Genomic DNA, 20,645 nt, shown 5'->3' with positions numbered 1-20,645 from the left:
CTCGCTGCCCGAGCCCCCCTGCGGCTTTGCTCTGCGTCTTCCTGGTCTGCAGACCAGGGAGACGCGGAGAAAGCCCCAGAGTACACGGGCGGCAGGACCGCGAGGTCCTGCAGTCCGTGTCTTCCGGGGGAGCCTGGTTTGTAACTGCAGATCCGACATAAGTCGGATCCGCTTAAGTCGGGGACTGCCTGTATTACCATTTCTGATATCTGGCTTCTGTCTATTTAACCTTTGTCAAAGCGACTGTCCAGTTTGGCTAATATACCTGGCAGGGGACATTGCTGGCATAAATCACAGAGTAGGAGGTAGCCAACCCACGGCTCGTGAGCAGGAACTGCTCAGGTCAGCCGCTCTCATGGTCCATGCCATTTCGCTCACGGCCCCCAGCATACTACGTCATATCCTACACGTGCAGCCCGGACTGTAATTGTAACCATTTAGTCTTTGATCAGTGGATAGAGTGAAAGGTCCATAAACTGCTTCCAGGGAAGCAAGATCCCAACCTGTTTAATTACAAGGAATTTTTTACAAAATGAAAAGATTTAATACAAAAAGAAGGCAAACTTTACATATAGTAATGTATTCCACAGTGGCACAGGTCAGGACAATTGCATTTCCCTTCAGTGGTTCAGCAACATCACCTACTCTTGGCTTCCAGATTTCCAGCTGTTTTCATTCTGAGCTGGAGTCATATGTCCCTCTTTTTTCTGACTGGAGTATTTCCAGGCTGCACAGTTCTCTGCCTTCACTGTGTATTTCTGAGCACAGATATTGTCAGAGGCCATCTGTTTGCTTTCTTTTCAGAGATTGGTAAGTGTGTGTGTCAACAGTTGCAAGTGACCATGCAGCACTTCCTACACAAGTCTTCTTTATTCTTCAGGTAAAACAGCATTAGAGAAAATATACTAAACAAAACATTAAAACAACCTACATACAATGCTTACCACAATTAACCCCAACTTTAAAATGCATTCTGCAGCCTCAGTCCTAAACCTAACCTCAGAATTGGAGCCCTCCATGAAGCAAGGTTTGTTAGAACAGGCAAAAGACCATGAGCCAGTTTAAAGCTGGGCTTTTTATCCAAAAACTTTTCTGTCCACTGGCCCTTGGTGAATCCATTTGAACTAGCACACATGCTTACCTTTCCAACAGTGTGGCTTCTCTGGCAATGTTATATCCTCAGTTAATTTGCTTAATCAGCTCTCACTTTTCTTATTTACCCTTCTCATGGGAATATGCAAAGTTCCAGAACACGTACACCAATTCATATAATACAGCAAACTCCAATAATTTGGAAAGTCGTCAAGGGCCACACTGCACTCTTCTACGATCTTAATGGAGAAGGTACAGGCTCTGGGATGGAGGTTGGGTGCAAAAAAGGAAGCTTATGTAGGAGAATGGGGCACAAGAGGGGGTGCATGGTCTGGGAGAGAGATTGGGTGAAGGAAAGGGTTATGACCTGGGGCAGGAGGTGAGATCTGGGGAGAACCCTCTGCACACTGCCTGCACTACAAGCATGGCCCAGGCAGCTTTCATTGGCCAGTTTCTGGCCTATAGGACCTGTAGTTTGTGCTGAGGGTGGGGGCAGTATGTGAAGCCTCCCCCCTGGGCACAGGGCACACAAAGATGCACATGGTCTCCACAGTTGCCTGCTTTCAGCAGCATGCAGGGTGTCCCTGGGCTGGATCTGGTGGACCAGACTGTGCTTGCCCCACATTTAAGAGATAAGAGGAAGAGATATACCTGATATGGTGGTCCTAGCTCTTACTATTTAGAAGTTCTTTAACAAACAGATGGACATACACACAGACTCTCAAATATATAGTAAGGAGGAAATATGCAATGACAAGGCAATCTTAAGTTTATGTTGTACAGTTTTACAGGAAAATGATCAATGACAGTTTGACAAAGTTAAAATATTCAGAGCTTAACAGCTCACCCGTTACTCAGCTTTAGGGCAGAAGTCTTACCTCTAGGAGTATGTCTACACAGTAAATTAAGGTGGGCCTTTAGGATAGATATACCTACCCACATGCTACCTTTAGCTGAGACAGTACAAATTACAGAGTGAAGGTCTGGTGGCACAAACTTCAGCATGGACTAGCAAGATAAGTTCTCTAGTACCCAGGTTCTCTAGTGGGCATGTATTTCAGCAGATAGCATGAGCTGAAATCTGTGCAGCTAACTCTTCACTACTACTGTTACCCATGCTAGGTAGACTGAAGCTAGTAGGGGTATGCTTATTGGTGGTACAAATCACATCTTCACTTGCAGTACAGGCAGTCCCCGGGTTACGTACAAGATAGGGACTGTAGGTTTGTTCTTAAGTTGAATTTGTATGTAAGTTGGAACTGGCGTCCAGATACAGCCACTGTTGAAACTGACCAGCGGCTGCCTACAGGAAGCCCGAGGCAGAACTGCTCTGCCCCGGGCTTCCTGGAATCAGCCGCTGATCAGTTTCAACAGCGGCTGAATCCGGACGCCTGGGGCAGAGCAGCTGGGGTGCTGCCGGGTTGGTCCAGTAGCGCCGAGGAGCAGCGCTGTGGGACCAACCCGGCAGCACCCAATCTGCTCTACCCCAGGCGTCGGCGAGAAAAGCCAGGTCTGCTTGGGGGGGGGGGGGGGGGGGGGGGCGCACTAGCTGCGCCCTCCCCCCCCAGCAGACCAGGGAGACGCAGAGCAGCTTTTCTCGCCGCGGAGGACGCGGGCGGCGGGACCGTGGCGCGTCTGGCCGGTCCCACCGCCCGTGTCCTCCACGGCGAGAAAAGCCCCGTTCGTATGTAGGGATCCGACATAAGTCGGATCCACGTAACTCGGGGACTGCTTGTATAGGCATACAGTATCTTTTGTTTTCATTGAATTTTTACATTAGAATTCAATATGCAGTCAAGTTTCAGATCAATAATGTTACTAATACTTCACCGTGCTAATCGGAAAACTGACTTCCACACGGAGGCTAAACATAACAAGTTTGCTTAACACATGGTAAAGTTTTTTTGAGACTAAAATCTTGCTAGTGCAACCATCAAATACCTTGGATGCCAGTTTTCCATTAGATCTATAATTTCTAGAAGTTAATTTGGCAGATTATAGTTTGGAGTCTAGAAACTAGCTCATTTAAGACACCCTTCAAATTTTTGTCTTTGCTTTCATTCAGGCATTCAAGCCTTTCCTCTGCCACAGATTTTCCCCCTTTATAGCTGCAAAAAGAACATGGCATAAACACAGTTAAAGTAGTTCAGAATGTGGCCATCTGTCTGGATTTTGCCAATTCTTAGCTAATTTTTAAACAACTCTCTTTTGTAAGAGACCGCAGTTTACAAAAGCAAACAACAAGTAGTATATCAGATAATTTATATACACCTTTTAGTACTGCACTCACATCTTTAATTTAAAAATTAATCTTACATGTATTGACTTTTGAAGCCTTGCATTTTCTAAATAAACATTCAGTATTTTAATAGTACAAATATTTTAAGACACTAGATGAAACTTACCACTTGCTCACTCTGTTACACATTTTCTATAAAACTACGCATCAAGAAAAGAATGAAATTCCATTTTAAACATTTCAGTTAATAGAAAAAGCAGTGTGGCAGAATTCCAGCACATTTGGAACTTGAAATAAAATTTAATTACTACAAATGTATGTGTTTCAGGATTTTTTTTTTTTTTGGACTTGTTATCCAATTTACAGATTGACACTTACTATTCCATTTACTACCCTCATTTACAAGACTAGTTTTCAAGAGCGTACAAGCAACATTTTATTTGCTCCATATCCTTTATAGGTCAAAGATTACCCTGAACTTGTGGGGAGGGGGGGGGGGGGGAAAGGATTTGTAATTCACAGTCATCTGCTATACCAAAATGTTAAAAAAATTGCTTCAGCTATAGCTTCCTCTCCCAGTCTATTATAATTTTGAAGAGTACTGCAGAAAGTGTTTAATGGATAACTACTTTTAAACTATAGATTAGTTTATTAAGGCAAGTTTCAGGTCATATATAAAGATACCAATTCTATTAATTCTTTAAACATGCTCAGAATCCTAAATATTTTACTTTCATCCACTTAAAACATTTATTGTAAAATTAGGAGATAGTGATCTGAACTGCTATCTTCTGTAATGTAATCCTCCATTTAGCTAACATATACAGGTTGGACCTGACCAGTCCCTGATGAGTTATTTTGCCGGACCAGGGGAGGTTATTTCTGGGCCCCCCTACTACTGCCCCAAGTGCTAGACCTGCCATAAACCCCGCTGCCCTGCCAGTCCCCTGCCATCCCCTTTGCCTGCCATGCCAAGCAACATAGCTCGCAGTGCACCAGGCTCCTGCCTCACCAAGCAGCCTAGCTGAACAGCCCAGCTGGGGCACGCCACTCCTGGCTCCTCCAGGCAGCCCTGCTGGGGCACGCCCCGCTTCTCAGGTGTGGTCAACTAGACTCCTGACCCTAGTGACAGCTCAGGGCCCGCAGCCCGCAACCCTGACAGTCCACAGAGCTCCTAGGCACCATCTCTCCACCAGGATTCTCTGGTCCTGGAACATCCATGGTCCGGATCAGAGTGTCCCAGTTTACAGAGGTTCAACCTGTAGTTTAAAAAAAAGGTACGCTGGCAGTCATGTGTGGATTACATTTTTAAAAAGGACTCTGTCCATGTATCTGAAACATAGGTTGTCTTACTCTACTGAAGAATAAACATTGTTTTAAACAATACATACAAATCAATAGTCTTTGTGTTAAATAATCTTAATGCAGAATATGTAACAAAAGCTCTTTTCATTTCAAGTAATTCTGTTATAAAGTTCTGGTAGGACCAAACTTCTACATTCTCTGATTTTTATGTGTAATTAGTATCTGAAAATAGAGCACCAGTAATTCTCTTTCAGCTATAAAATCTATACAATTATTGTGCATGAACTATATGTTTTTAAATAGAAAAAGACTTCAAGAATAGAGAATACGTTCAAATGTCAATAAAAATTATTTATTTACTTTTTTCTATACAACACTCATGGACTTTTCTCTCCCCATTGCTGTCCATCTTCTTCTCTTATTTATTCCTGCCATTTTAAGTCACAATAGTGAATGAAACATATGAGGCTGGGCTTACAGGAGGAACCTTTTCTAAAAATAAATCTCTATCAGCAGCACAGGATAGAGGGCAGGAAAAAAAATAGTAACAGGGAAAAATAGCAATGTATTAAATTTAGAACAGTGTTAAAATCCGTAAGGAGAGATTTCAACAGTTCTTTTGGCATTATATTGGTCTCTTTACAGCAGATATGCAAACTATTCAGTATAGAACATTATGTCACACGTAAAGTTATAAAACAGACAATATGAAATACATAGAATCCCCTCATACCTTAACAAAATGTTGCTAACATTTTCATGGTTCAAATTAATGCAGATGTGTCTGAGATTGGCATTTAGTTGAACTGAAACTATTATTATTGTATTTCCAATATTGAATCTGGTGGGTCTGAAATTCGATGTTGATATTCATCTATTTAATACTGGTTTAACTGGCTGGCTTTCCAAAGCATGCCAATATTAAATTCCAGATACGGAAAGCTCAAACAAGACCACACTGAGCAAATTCATAATGAAGATAATTAAACAGCATATTTCTGAAGAAAGCGCTCAAATGCATCATATATGGCTTGCCTAAAAGAGAGAATATGGGAAAAAAAAGAATTACAGGCTACTAGTAGAACTTGGGGAATGGGTAGAAGCAAGCTATTTGTCTTCCTTTGTAAAAATAGGGCCTTAGGAGTGCTTAGTAACGGAGGAGAGCCAAAGCTCTTAATATCCCTGATCCACTACTATTATATCAGTCTAGCCCCAAGCTTTAATCTGCATCAGCTGCCAAATGTCCCTAGAACATCCAACAACCACTAAGATTCAGCCTGGAATAGGGAACCAAGACAGACATGTATGGCAGAAGAGCATGCTGTAGTTTTTGGGAAAGTTAACGTTTACTTGTTAAAGGACTCAGATTCAAGGGGAATTAACAGCAGCATAAAGCACATTTGAAGGATACTGGTTCTAATGTAGAGAATATCAGAAACAGAATCTTCACCAAGAGCTATTCAGTTATTCTCGTGAAATAATCAAGTGGTCTCAAACGAACAGGCATATGTTCTACCTTAGTAAAACTATTAACATCAATGGCAATCTGATTTTCCAAGGATTAAATATGTAAATAGGCTTATCTCAAGAGTTTAAATCAGGTAAAAGGCCTAGTTTCCCCCCCTTTCTCTTCCTACTATCTCTATCAGAGCTAGAAATAAATTGTCAACAAAATTTTTCCTGCAATTCTCCTAACAGAATTTAGATTTTGCCATGTAGGTAAGGCAGCAATAAAACATTCTCAACAAGAGTTCTGAAAACTTCTCAAAGTAGAGGAATTTCACTGTCAGCTAATACAGTATATCTGTATAAAATCAGAATTTTCTAAAAGGAGTTGGTAAATAATGGGGCCCTACACTGCAATTAGTTAAAGAATGGAAACTGGAGTAACTTAGAGACATCGGGGAAGTGGTCCACAAATCTGAGAAAAACTAATGACACACAGAAGGTCGGTGAAGTAGTATATTTTATTGGATCAATGACTGTTGATGAAAGATAAGCTTTCAGCTCTTTTTCATGTCCATGTAAGCTTTTTTCTATCACCAACTGAAGTTGTTCCAATAAAAGATATTATCACAGCAACATTCTCTTTCTAATATCCTGGGTCCAAGATGGATACAACACTGAACAAATAATATACTAATTTAACACATAGGCAAAAGGAATAAGTCACACATTTTACAAAAAAAAAAAAAAAAAAAAAAAAAAAAAAAAAAAAAAAAAGAAGGAGGAAACATTTTTCAGGGGGGTCCAAATATTTTCAACTTTATCCAAAAACACAAACTGATTTCATTGACAGTGTAAGCACTGCAAAAAGGTGAAGGAGGCAGCAACAAGTAAGGCTCAAATACTGAGGGAAATACCTTTAAAATTCATACACAGCATGCTAGTCAGTCTGAATAATTATGTATGTACTGTGAATAAAGAGTCTAGCATTCTCCAGTGTCACAATTATTTAGACTGATGGGAACAGCTTTCCCGACCATCTGATCTCATGTAATTAAATCTATGATATTATTAGAAGAGGATTGTGTCCACATACCACACATTAAAAAGAAATAAATGCCCTACAACTTCAAAACATTGTTCTTCAGCATTAATTTGGTACTAAGAATTATTTTGCCCCATCACCTGCCTAGTTCTCTATGGCCTTAACTGCACAAGACATTTATGTGATCAGTGAATGCTTAACATTAAGGACATTCTTTGTTGGATTAGGGCCCTTTGCACTCAAAACTCTCTCAAGAAATTCTGATCACACAATATCTCTTCTGTATTCTCTATTTACTGAAACATCTTTCAAAAATGGTGGTAATTTTGCACACATTTTGATCCTGAACTTTGGGTATGCTGACCTTTTCCTTTTTTTTTTTTTTTTTAAAAAGACCACCTCATACATGAGTATTATATTATTGTAACTTTTAAAGATTTAATAACTGTATTTAGATAAATACTATTTCATAAGGTTGAGATACAATGTTAAGTCTGGAGTTAGTCACATATTACTTGTCTCACAGGTAAGGTAAGTTTTTAAATGTGAACTTCACCTACTTTTTATTCCAACAAAGACAACACTTGTAAAAATAAATATAAGGTAATTGTTGCCTACTGAACAGCTAAGAAAAAAATATAGTGTTTAATGAATGAATTTGACTGAATGACTGAAGAGTAGAAGTTCTTTTTTTGTTTTTAAAAAAAAGACACGTACAAATTCAGAAAATGAATTCCCTCAAAAAGTGGTATGGGAGGGAGAGGGGAAATCACAACCATGTTTTTGCTTCCTATTTATACTTAACTTCTCACCTAAAGAGTCCTTGTTTGAAGAGATAGGCACTGATGTGACCTCCACCCAGATACCTGATTTCACATCCTGGCCAGATATCTTGAAGGCTGCGCACTCCAGTACGTGGAACATATGCATCCTCCTTGGCTTGTACAACTATGATTAGGCTTGGGTCAACTGGAACTAGGTAGAAAAAAGAAAAAACAAAAACCCTGATTTTTTCCAATAAATGCTCATTTTTTCCTATTCCCAAATCAATATTCCTCAGTAACCTATGAGACTACTGTAATGTGGGGTAGTAGGAAAAGCCCACATGAACATGAGAAGATGTTTTCACCAGTAAGTCTCCTTAATGATCAGGTTACACTCTGAGCTCTGTGCATGGATAAAAACTAGATACTCTTTAAATGGAAGCTTAGGTCCCCAGCCATCCTTGGATATAGTATGTTAAGATCAATGGAGTAGTGTAGTTGCAAAATAAAAGATGCACTGCATAACTAGATTTTGATTCTTCACACAAGATCTCCACTGCAAGACAGCTTCACATCAGACAAACAGCCTACCAATACGAGCTCAATATTGCTTTTTGGGGGGAAGGTGGAAAGGGTCTTTGCATTGACATAAGAGGGGAGAGCAAAAATCAAATTTTAAAATATAATTCAGTAGCAATTTTAATTATGGATTACCCCACAATTAGCACCAGAGTTATGGCAGTTATGACAAACTGAGGGAATAAGGCAATATTCAACAGTCACCTCTTGTCCTCTTTGAAGAAAACCTGTGATTTTTTAAACAGTGTATGATTGCATAGAGAAATGAAGGATTTAAAAAAAAAGTTTCCCACTTAAAAAGGGTCCTAGCAATACCTGCAGCAGACAAGCTCATGTTACTGGTACACAGTTTGATTACATCTAACAAATACAATATATTAATATGCTTAAGAGGAAAAAAGCAAAACTACCATTTGAAACCGGATTTAGACTTGGTGAAGCTCTTGAACCATCCCTCTATGCAAATCTCTAGAGTCAGAAAGTGAAAAGTGATTTTGAACAGAGTGCTTGTCAAAAAAGAGATTTCTCTGAAATGATCTGTGTTAGATATAAGTCTGATGTATATATTTTTAAAAGACAACTGAGTTATATGTCCATTCTGTGAAGACGCCCAGGACACACTTTCTAATTCAATAAGAACTTTCTGGGGTAACAGTATGAATACAAAAATATTAAATAGATAAGAAGAAATTATTCTAGACAATTATCCCAATCCGCAAATTAAAATAAAAAGTACCTGAGAAATTAGCTATATGGGTACATTCATCCATAACTCCTTTCATGAACCTTTGTGATTCTCTCTGTAAAGTGTCCCTTTTCCTTTCTTCACTTATCCAGCGCTCTTTCTGCTTGATGAAGTTCTTATTGCTACTGCTGCTCGTTGAAAATGTTTCATTTATACACTGCATTGTAGGTGCATCTTGCAGCAAGAGTCTTTCTGATGAGGCACATGCAGTACTTTTACTAGTGCTAAGGCAGTGAATGGCTTCTGTAGACAAAATTTTGCTTGTGGTATCCAGATTCAACATTCTGGAAGTCAAAGCTAAGTTGTTCAGACTGTCCACACTGTTGGGGGAATTTTTAACGAAGTCTTGTCCCATCTTGAAAGAGTCTGTCTAAACAGAAAGACAGGCCTTTTATTAAGGGGTTTTCACATATTTTGATCAACTTTGTAAAAAAGAACGAATGCGATCCACATGACACAGAGTAAGGGCTCTGGCATGAGCCAGGCACAGTGCTAGGTGCATAAGCAATGTCCAAACTCTTATATACAGTTTGAGTCAATGATCTAAATCCTGACCCACATCACCTAGTTTCTGGCCTGTCCCAAGCACACAATCACGTAGCAATAAGTACATAATTATGGTGGCGGTTCTTATGATGCAGATATACGTCTATTAGGAAATGGAACTAAAACAGAGTATCACATGTCAGATGCACATTACTTCTGAATATTACTTAACTAATCTAGAATCAAACAAGTAATTTGGAAAAAAAGAGTATCTTTATTTTGTTGGGACTCAAGGGTTTGTAGGATTCTTATCACAAGTGGTATTAACTATCTTTTGAAGAGTAAAGCAAGGACATATACGGAAACATTTTACATGGGGAAATTACCTGAAATAATGTAAATTGCTATGTAACTTTAATTTTTTCTTTTTTTCTTTTAAACTTTCCTTATTTTTTGAGCATATTACAATATTGCAGATATTACTAGAGCAGAGCCATATCTGATTTACAATTCTGCTTCCATATATGCATTAACCCTGTATAAATGCATTGCACTTCAGTTTCTGGGCAAAGAGCTCAAGAAGCCAGCTTTTCAAAAATGCTCTTCTTACAAAATAGCATTGAATTTGCTAGGGAGAAAAGAATTTGTACTAATAGCTCAAAGACTACAAGAAAGTCAGGTACCATAACTGTTGAGGTTGGGGAAAGATCAGACATCCACATTTACTTTGGGAAAAGGCTATAGTCAGAGCTTGAAAAAAAAAAAAAAAAAAAAAAAAACCATTTGCCTGTGGATAACTAGGAAGATATCCTCATATCTGAGTTCCATGTACACTGATAGTTTGTCAGCAAACAACCAGTTTTGAGTTCCTCTATTCTTGTCAATACCTTAATACTACTGAGATGTTTGTCAGAAGAACAAGTCAATGTCAAAGCAAGGCACCAAAGTAGTTGTGTCTCAGTTCTGATACAAGTGGAAAACACTAAAGCATGGAAGCAAAGGTCTAAAACTAAGGGTCCTCCCTATACCAGATATGGTTACAAGACAAAGTTGCAACAAGCAAAGGGTACTCAATTTCTTGTTGGGCAACCAGTCAAGAACTGAAGCGATTGCACCCAAATGGTCTCCTACGCACAAGCTCCATTATTGATAACGGGTCAAGAAAAAACGAAAACATTCAGAGTACAGCATTTATATTGGTGAAGGATGAGAGGCAACTGTAAATATTTCTGGCTTATATTTTTACCCCACTGCTATTGTCATCAGGATAGAAAACCTGCAGAACTAAAGGAATTCTACCAATCCTACTCTTAAGAACCAGAATTGAGTGACCTGGTTATCTTTAGAGAATCAGATTATGTTACTAACAGAATTAAAAGAATTCAGTATAGCATTACAAAACTGAAACTGCAGTTTAAAAAGCATTAATCCATAATAGCATTCATATAGGACAATTTTTACTCCACTATACCTTTGTATATCTTTCTTCTTAGGGTTAGTGGCAATTATTTCATAACGAATTGTGTATTCAAATCTAGTCATGTCTTTTTATTGCTCAAGTAGGTATCAATATTTCAAAGGAATAAGCAAGATCATAGATTCAACAATACGTCACTGCTTTATTTAGCATTTCACAACATGGTACCAAACTACATGGCTTGTTTTCTGGAATTTGGTTTTCAATGCTTTAATTTCCCACCCCTACAAAAACTAACATTTCAAAGAATATTCTGAGAGTTCTTAATGTTTTTAACCTTTTAGCACCCTCTTGTTTTTTAATAAGAAGGCACAGTAGTTAAATATGTGCTTTATGTACCTTCATTTTGAGCACTACAGGAAACTGGTGTCTGTCCTACTTGGTCATGAACAGTAATCTGAACAGAGTTCAACACTTATAAAAACGTATATGACATGACAGGAAGAGGTATTAATCTTTGCTTATTTAAAGGTTACTTCTGCATCAAACATTTGTTAAACTAAATAAATTTAATGTGTTGTATAATGAATGTTTCCTGAAAGTTCATATCAGGTATTTTAATGGATTTTGTATGCAAAGTACATTTTACCAAAAGCTAGTAGGGAAAACAAACTGTACTTACTCCACAATATTCAAGCATTTGAATGATTTCTTCTTCATAGACAGTTTGTGTATAGTACTGTTTCTCTAGCTCTCTCCAGTTCACAGCTTTACTCAACACACCCTGAAACAACAGAGCTAATAAGAATTCCCAGAAAAAAAAATTCTAGATACTGCATTCTGAAGTGACTGCTGAAGTCCAAGGCAATAGAACTAAGGAAAGATACAGAAAACAGCTAAATCTGTGTATCAAGTGTGGCCAACCCGTGGCTCATGAGACACATGCGGCTCTCCTTCCTCCCCCAGTCAATGCAGCTTGCGAAGCCACCCCCGAGGCTTGCAAAGCCGCCCCCGTACCTCCTGAACACGGCCCATGCCTTCCAGCTCCTCTGTGCTCACCAGGGCAAGGGAGCTGTCCGGATCAAAATGGTGGATCTAATGACCACAGGAGCCTGCTGAGGCCAAAAAGCCTTCTTAAAGGGCCAGTTCCTTTTTTTGTGCTCTACAGCTTTTTGGGCCTCCTTTTGGGGTGGGGTGGGGGGTGGGGGGAGAGAAGGAGAGCACTCTACAACTTTTTGCCCTGGCTCTTCATGCTGGATCCAACTAGATCTTAGCTCTTCATCCAGAACGGGTTAGCCACCCCTGCTGTATATGTTAAACATAATATTTCCAAACTCTATTCAAGGCCAGTATTAGAAGCTATAACAAATCCCATTAAACAAGAATATCCATTGCCATATTTCTGAAAGCTTTATTACATTTTTCATTAAAAAAATGCCCACAATCTCCATCCCTCACATGTTTGTTCATTGGACCTTTCTACAATAAGAGAACGTATAAAGTAGTATTAAAGTCCTCGCCATACAATGCTTACACTCAAAAGCAGCATGGGTGTAATACAGAACTGAGTTGTCAATGCATACACCACCAGGAAAAATCATACTTATGTAACAGCAACTGTGATTCTTTGAGAAGTGTAATCCATATGTATATGATAATGAAGCTCCTAATTAGACACAGTGGATCCTGCACTTCTGAGTAGCAGTAGACTGAGTATTATCAATCCCCATTTGGGAGAAATGCAACACCCAGTCTAATGGCTTGCCTTAGTAACTCACTATAGCTCTCAGTCCATCCCCTTTATTTTAGGGGCAAGCATAGTCTGATTTATCCACTCTGGCTACATCTACACTGCTGGCATCTTGCGCAAAAAATTATTGAGCAAGAGCATGTCCACACTGCATGGACACTCTTGCACAAGAAAGCTCTGATGGCCATTCACAGAATGGTCATCACAGCACCTGTGCTTTCTCCCATAGGGGTTTTTTGAGTAAGAAACCCCTCTGGAGCATCCACACTTGCCTTTTTGCAAAATAGCTATAGTGCAAAAGGGAGTTATACCTCATAGGAGGTTTACCAGCACTGGCAAAAGCCCTCTGTTCTGCCATTTTACTGCTGATTTTCTTGCACAAAAGCAGATTTGAGATGTGGAGGCTCCAAAGGTTTTTACGCAAAAACAGCCATTTTTTTTTTAGGGAAAAGAAAAAAAAAAAATCTCTTCACCTCTAGTAGTCTCTCCGGACATGGGGGTAAGACTAGATTTCTTAATTTAGTCTCTTCCCCTCTAGCAGGGATTACCTCCCTTGGGCTTCTAGGGTTTCCCAGGCAAGGCTCTCCCTGCCCCTTGCCTCTACCTGCTGGGTTCCCTCTTGGTACCTGACAAGCATCTCTACAGTTCCTGCAGAAAGTCATCCTCCCCCCACTCCTGCAGTGCCACTAACCTGACAAAAAGGGAGGTATTTAACCAGTTCGAGCCAATCCTTGATTGATTCCAGGTGTCCCAGTCAAAACGAACTAGCCATCTCAACCAGTTCATGATTGCCTGCAGGTGTCTTAATAAGCCTGCAGGGTAAACCTTGTTTGATTTCCAAGGAAACAGGGAACTGTGTAAACCTGGGGTTAATATTACCTGTTTTCTGCTACTTTCTTGCAGCCATTTTGCCAGACCCCATCAAAATATGTATTCAATTGTTGGTGCACATGTGCCCCCCCATGCATACAAGTTCTGATAATTTTTGCCAGCAAAATCTGTTCTGACTGTGTTTGACCCCTCAATTCCCTTGTACTTCCTACCTAAAGACGTAAATGATAGTGTCCTCAACCACCTCTCAATTCCTTCACCACCACAGAATCCAGCCATTTCAGGACTCCTTAATTGCGTGTGTGTGTGGGGGATGGGGGAGAAGAACAGGCCACAGCTGTAGGAGAATTCAGAACTGCTCTTAGAAATTCTATCTTTTAAATAGGAACTGATCTCTCTTCATTTACTTGAGTCCTATACAAGTAAAAAGTTTTAGAATCTGCAGCAGAGCTGACTGAAAAACATTTTTTAGTTCTGTGAAGATCTGAGTTTTCAGAAATATTTTTATCCCAAAATGGAATGAAATGCCAAAATGTACAACTTATCAGAAACTGAACTCCTATAATACTGTGTTTCAGAAGCAATAAAAGGTGGTATTTCCAAAACAAGAAGTATGGTCCCCTTGATCCCCTTGACTAGCAGGTAGCGCAGGTCTTAAAGCTTGAAGATTTGTGTTCAGTCTTAAGAACTAGACCTAGTACTGGGAAGTGTCAAGAGATAAAGAAAACTTCCTCTTCTGAAAAGAAACACTAAAAACTAAACCTAATCCCAATGACTAACTGCTAAATTCTTCTCTATTTACAAATCAGTGGAGAGACCACATGAAGGAAGTTTGGACTGTGCAAGTTCCAACTCATGGCCATAGACAGCAACAAGGAACCGAGGAACAGTTCAGGCCACAACACTCTTTATATACTCAGGTGGAAGGAGATTTGGGGGTAGACATGGTCCCTTGGATACCGAATGCCCATTTGCGTGACTGAAAATATATAACTTAATATTGATAATTGACACGCTGATTAATAGCATAAATGAAACATTGTACTCACAGACTTTATTTAATGGGACTTCTGTTGCTGCTGAGAGTACAGGAGTCAGAGTTGAAGTGTGCAAGGGGCATAGGACACGGAGCTAGGATGTGTGGGAGGGAGGTGCAAGAGGCAAGGCAAAGTGCTGCAGGTGGGAAGTAAAGTATTTTGGGGGTCCTGGGACCAGATTACCTTACCTGGCCAGGGCTGGGCTGCTGCACCTGGGGAGCAGCAGCTGAACAAGGGTCCAGGCCAGGATCCCCACACCTGGATCATGGTCTCCCCTCCTACCCATGCCACAGCAGGAGGGGGGGGAGCTGCAATCAGCCCTTCTTAAGGCCAGAAGGGGATCTAACCATGGGGCCTGTCCCAGGATCGGGGCTGGAGACAAGACGTTGCAACCAGATGGGGGCTGGACTCCAATTGGGGCTTAGTTGGCCAGGTTGCCGGGACCAGAGCCCAAGCTAGATTGCTGCAGCTGAGCTGTTACAGCAGTTGCGGGGATGTCATGGCTGGGCCATAGGGTCTGCCCCGGAAACACAGCAACTAGTGACAGACTGTGGCAGCCAGATGAGGGCTGGAGCCAGGCCGCCATGGCCAGATGGAACCATCTACTGCCTCCAGCCCCTCTCATTATCCAGGCAAGGAGCACTCACACGTCTCCTACAGCCCGCCCTCTGCCGGCCTTTTAAATGAGCAGAGTTCCCCAGCTGGCCCATTTTACACGTTTTTAACATTTTGAATTAATTTTCCATTTTAATTTAAAAAGTTGTGTGTATTTTCGGAATGACAAAAGACCAGTGGTTCTGAGACTTTTTGGCCCATTGTCCACCCGGTTCAATGAAAACCTTTCCATGGACCACCAGCTCCTAATACATAATGAATGGTAAGTTTCTAATTATGCCCAAGCCATTTTGCTAGTGCTGCAGCTAGGAGAACCATTTAATTTAACCAGTAAGAAAGGAAATATTAATCTAAATGATTAAACAGATTAAGCATTTTAACTCTCTCATGTTAGTTTACCAAACTTCAAGTAAAATATTATGTTCAACACAAAAGGTTTCAACATTGTCTATTTATGAAACGGGTGGGAAACCTTTTTTGGGTCAGGGCTACTGACCCACAGAAAAGACAGTTGGGAACCACACAAGTGAGAAAACAAAACCTTCAAAAACCCCCAACCCTCACTGATGTGGCCCCCAACGGAGATACCTCACTCCCCTGGTGCTCCAGCCCCATAGGTGGAGGGAGGCAAGGAGGACTGAGGTTCAAAGGCCTCAGGCCAAACTAACTTCTGAGGTTCCAGGATTAGTGGATTTTGTGGGCCCCCAGGCTCTGGGCTGGGGCTAAAAAGGAGGGATTAAGGGTGCAGGACAGGGTTTCCAGTGAGTGGGATAGGGATGGGGGTGCAAAATCTGTATAGGAGGTGATGTACAGGAGGAGGTGAAGGTGTGAGGTCTGGATGGGAAGTAGGGTGCAGGAGCAGGTGGGGAGTATGGAGTTTGACCAAAGGGGAGGGGGCAGGAGCAAGAGTGGGTGCAGAGTCCGGCCAGCAGAAGGGGTGCAAGAGCAGGATGCGGGGTCTGGGAGTGAGAGAAGAAGGGGCACTTGCTTGCTTTTGCGCCCCATGCTGCTCCCAGGCACCATGTCCCAGAACGGACACCGGCTATTCCCACTGGCTGGATTCCAGCCAATGGAGCAGCAGGGAAAGCGTCCAGGCAGCATGCCCGTGCACTGCTGTTTCCCCAGCCAGGTGAGAGGGAGCAAAGAGGGAGCAGTAGTGCACGGAGCCACATCTGGCTCTGCTCCTTCCCTGATCGCACAGTGAGGATTGGGTCTCTCCCCTCCCCCCACCAAAGCCAGCGCTGACTCCAACTCTGCATGGTGGGGAGGAGGAGAGGGTTGGAATGCCAGTGTGCGCTCCCCATTGCAGGGGGAGGCTAAGCTTGAGCTGCGAGCCATATTTAGCTCCGTACCAAGCCATATTTAGTTTGAGCCATAGGTTGCCAACCACTGGTGTCGGAGGTACAGAATATATATGGACATGCACCCTTCCACATACGGTTTTCAGGAGTGGATACTTCATAAAGATAAATTAGAATATGAATCTAGGGATAATGGGCAGCACACAAGAAAGTTTAAATCAAAAAGGTTAATTTAAAGAAACAAAGGAAGTGATAAGACAACATGTTTAGACACTTTAACACGTAAGAAAGATTGTAGGATAAGCAGGTAAAGTTTATGGAGTGCTGTGAAAGTAAGGAACTTCTTAATTTATATAGAAAAAGGGAAGAAGAGGTGAATGAAGACATGTTCAGACTGGTTCACAGTTCGAGAACCTTTTTAAAAAGACATCAAATAAGACTTAGTCAGAAACGTAGTTACCAAGAAGTGAAATAATTAAAGAATCTCAACCCTTTCCTCGTGAAATTTCAGATTCTCAGCAAACCTGTTGCTTTTGATAAGTCATATTCTAACCTGTTGTATATTACTAGGATAAACACTGACATAAAATTAATGTTATATATAGAATTAGAAATATTTTCTACAAAACGTTTAAAATTCTATACCGTTTATAACCATTATTTCTTGCATGAGACAAAAGGCAGCTTTTGTAACTAGGTTCTATCCAGAAGCATACATTAGGGGGAGATTTTTGAAAGCTCAGAGGACAATTGGGCATGCAACCAATGCTCATTTGTACCTTTAAAAATCTCTACCTTAATGTTAATTTGCCCTACTCGAACCTTTGAGATTTCATATTTGTTCATATTCCAGAATATTAACAAAACTAAAAATAATTTAGTTACCGTAGTAAAAACACCAGACGCTGTAGACCATGAAAGACATGGAACCAATGGCAATGGTTTAGGCCAGTTTGTCACTGCTAATGAAGCCATCTGTTAAATTTAAAAAAATGGTTATCAGATGAGCTACTGCATATTTTAATAAAAGCAGTCAACAACATACCTCTTTAGCCATTTTTGGAATTTTCAACTTTCAAGTATTTCTTCACACAGTAATTGCTTGGACGAGTGTGCATCCTCGACAGAGGCAGAGGAGAGCGGAGAGGCAGGAGGGGGAGAAGAGAAAGAGAGACGGAGCAGAGAGAGAGAAAGGCAGAAGAAGAAGAGAAAGGGAGAGTGAGAGGCAGGAGGGGGAGGAGAGCTGAGAGAGGGAGAGGGAGTGGGAGACGGAGCTAGAGACCGGAGGCTCAGGAGAGAAGACCAACATGGAGGAGAGACCTGAAAATCCCATCTTATGATGGGCTAATTGACTAGTCTCTTAATAGTGAGCAAAATAAGAAAGGAGAGAACATGGAGTTAAAAGAATCAAAGTCTCTGAAAAAGGAAGAGGAAGTTTCTAACTCAGTGGTTCTCCAACTATGGTCTGCAGGGTCTGCAGAAGACCAATCAGCTGTAAAACCACTGAATACAACCTTTTGAATATCAAGTTATAAGAACTACAATAAACTTTCAAACAAGGCTAGAAGATTTAATTTGAATGCTTAGATCTAAAACAAAATTCACTTTCCCATTCACGAACTGATTCCTCCGATCCCTACTGTAGCACCATTCTCCTCCCCTGACCTGGCTAAAAAAAGTGACAGAATGGGAAGAGACAGCATAAAATGAAAACAAAGGTCTCATCTATACAGTGGGCAATAAGTATCTTAAATAATATATATTTAACTACAGAAAGGCATATATATGCACGCGCGCACACACACACACACACACACACACACGAATGGGGGAAAGATCATCAATTTATCTAATCAACACTTTCTTTTAAAATGGTGAAGTCATTAATTTTCTTCATGAGAATTTTATATGAAGTTACTCTTCAAAATACTAAGGAGTCTATTAAACATTATATTAGCTAACTCTGTGGACCACTACAGTGTGTCAAAATTTAAATAGCTACATTAAATGGAATAGCAATAAAAGTTACTGAGAATTATACTACTAGATTAACCTGCAACAACGTTAACATTCAGAGTACAGTAAACTTCCGATAATCTGGCACCTTTAGGACCAGGGGGTGCCGGATTATCAGATAGCCCCCCCTTCTGATAATCCGGCATACGAGGGGTCTGGCCCCAGACCCCTCAGAGCCCCCCCCCCCCTTCCGATAGTCCAGCTCTGCCCCAGGCGTCCCTGATTCAGCCACTGCTGGTCAGTTTCAGCAGAGGCTGAATCGGGGACGCCTGCAGCAAAGCAGCTGGAGTGCTGCCGGGTTCGTCGGGTGGCACCAATCCTTGGCGCAGCGAGACCAACCTGGCAGCACCCCAGCTGCTCTTGGGGACGCCTGGGGCAGAGTAGCTGGGGTGCTGCCGGGTTGGTCCGGCAGCGCCGCTCCTCGGCACTACTGGACCAACCGGCAGCACCCCAGCTGCTCTGCTCCAGGTGTCCCCAAGTCAGCCGCTGCTGAAACTGATCAGCGGCTAACTCCAGGAAGCCCGGGGCAGAGCAGCTGGGTAGCTGCGGGGTTGGTCCAGTAGCGCCGCACCTCGGCGCTGCGGGGACCAACCTGGAAGCCCCCCCAGCTGCTCTGTCCCAGGTGTACCCAAGTCAGCGGCTGAATCTGGGAAGCTGGGGGCAGAGCAGCTCCAATGGTCCGGCTGCCCGGAGCTCTTCCGGGTTCCTGATGGTGCCGGACCATCAGATGCCGGACCATCGGAATTTTACTGTAAATAAGAGTTTTATGATACACACACAGTGGGGCAATATTTGCATATTCTCAATAAGTGTATATCAAGCCTAATCATCAAGTTATGGGCTAAGTTCCCTGTAAGATGCGCTGTTATCCGACCTCTGCTCAGAAGTTCAAACCTCCTGCCAAGACAAGGAGCTCAGCTGACTGGTGGGGACTGGGATGTCCCCTTGCTAAGCAAGCAGCTAAACAGAGCTAGCTGCCTGCTTGAAAACTCAGCAGCTCCCAGAGCAGGTAAAAAGCAAACTAAGGAGACAATAAGTGGCTGGGGGGAGGGGAAAGAGGAAGAGAGAGCATGTGAGTGATTGGCTAAGGGCAGTTAGAGGGAAGGAGGGTTTGGAGAGTCCCATCTGCATGAGAAGAGAGAGGCCGTAACTCAATACTCTCAAGCCTCCTGCAAAGGAAGATAAGGGGCTGACTACATGGCATAAGTGGGGAAAAGTGGGGGTAGGTGGGGGCTAGCATTGGGGTAAGGTGGAGGCAGGGAGGAGTTTATTTGTGCTGTGGAGGTGCAAAACGTGTGGATAATTTATTTGTGCTTTAGCTGAGAGTTAGGACAAGACAGACTGCTGATGCTTGCTAGTTTGACAAGCTGGATTTTATCTCAGCCCCCACTAGGGCTGGAGGGAGCAGATTGCTCAGGGGTAGGTGGGTGCTGGCACCTGTGCAGTGAGGTAGAGGGAGGGGGAGTTTGTTGGGGTGTCCCTGACTCACTCGCTACAGTCCTTTGTCTGTCTGGGTTGGGGAGGAAGTGTGGAAGCAGGCTGAGTTGGTAACAAACACAACATGAAAGTTTCAAACCAGACCTTTTATCTGTTTTTACCAGAACTTTTATCTGTTTTTACAGCATGGATCCTAAACATTCCCCAGAGAAACTGCATAAACTTTAGTGAATGCCTCACTTACCTTTTCAGTGTCAGTAAATATTGTATTAGTCATGCTCTCCTTGCAAATAGTATTTCTAGTTGACTCAGATTTGTTTAGTGTCTTAAAGCTGAGCTATGTGTTGATAATGTGTGTTTTGGTGTTTTTATTAGCTTGAGTTGTTAGAAAGGATGATAATACATGTACTCAAAGGTAGTGTTAATTTTATTTATTTGATTTCATATTACATACTGTAAGCATTGCTCCTTGTTAACTATCCCTCATTTTAACATTTTCTTCTGCACACCCACACGCTACCTAAATACTAGTGGTATGCA

General features: G+C 41.7%; 1 protein-coding gene across 2 annotated transcripts in view; it reads right to left on the bottom strand.

The window, feature by feature from the left end:
• Nucleotides 1-4,966: 4,966 nt before the first annotated feature.
• The window catches only part of ABHD18 (abhydrolase domain containing 18), a 41,494-nt gene continuing 25,815 nt past the window's right edge, over nt 4,967-20,645 (bottom strand). For both annotated transcript variants that reach the window (XM_075929883.1, XM_025189014.2), the window contains 5 exons: nt 17,538-17,627; nt 11,801-11,902; nt 9,207-9,585; nt 7,940-8,102; nt 4,967-5,671 (listed from right to left, as the gene is read on the bottom strand). In XM_075929883.1, coding sequence (XP_075785998.1) covers nt 5,620-5,671; nt 7,940-8,102; nt 9,207-9,585; nt 11,801-11,902; nt 17,538-17,627 — 786 coding nt within the window. In that variant the 3' untranslated portion in view covers nt 4,967-5,619. The remainder of the gene's footprint in view (nt 5,672-7,939; nt 8,103-9,206; nt 9,586-11,800; nt 11,903-17,537; nt 17,628-20,645) is intronic.

The sequence above is a fragment of the Pelodiscus sinensis genome, chromosome 5 (assembly GCF_049634645.1).
Source record: "Pelodiscus sinensis isolate JC-2024 chromosome 5, ASM4963464v1, whole genome shotgun sequence".
Lineage (NCBI taxonomy): Eukaryota > Metazoa > Chordata > Testudines > Trionychidae > Pelodiscus > Pelodiscus sinensis.
Note: the sequence above shows the minus strand (reverse complement) of the source record. Positions and strands in the feature narration are given on the sequence as shown.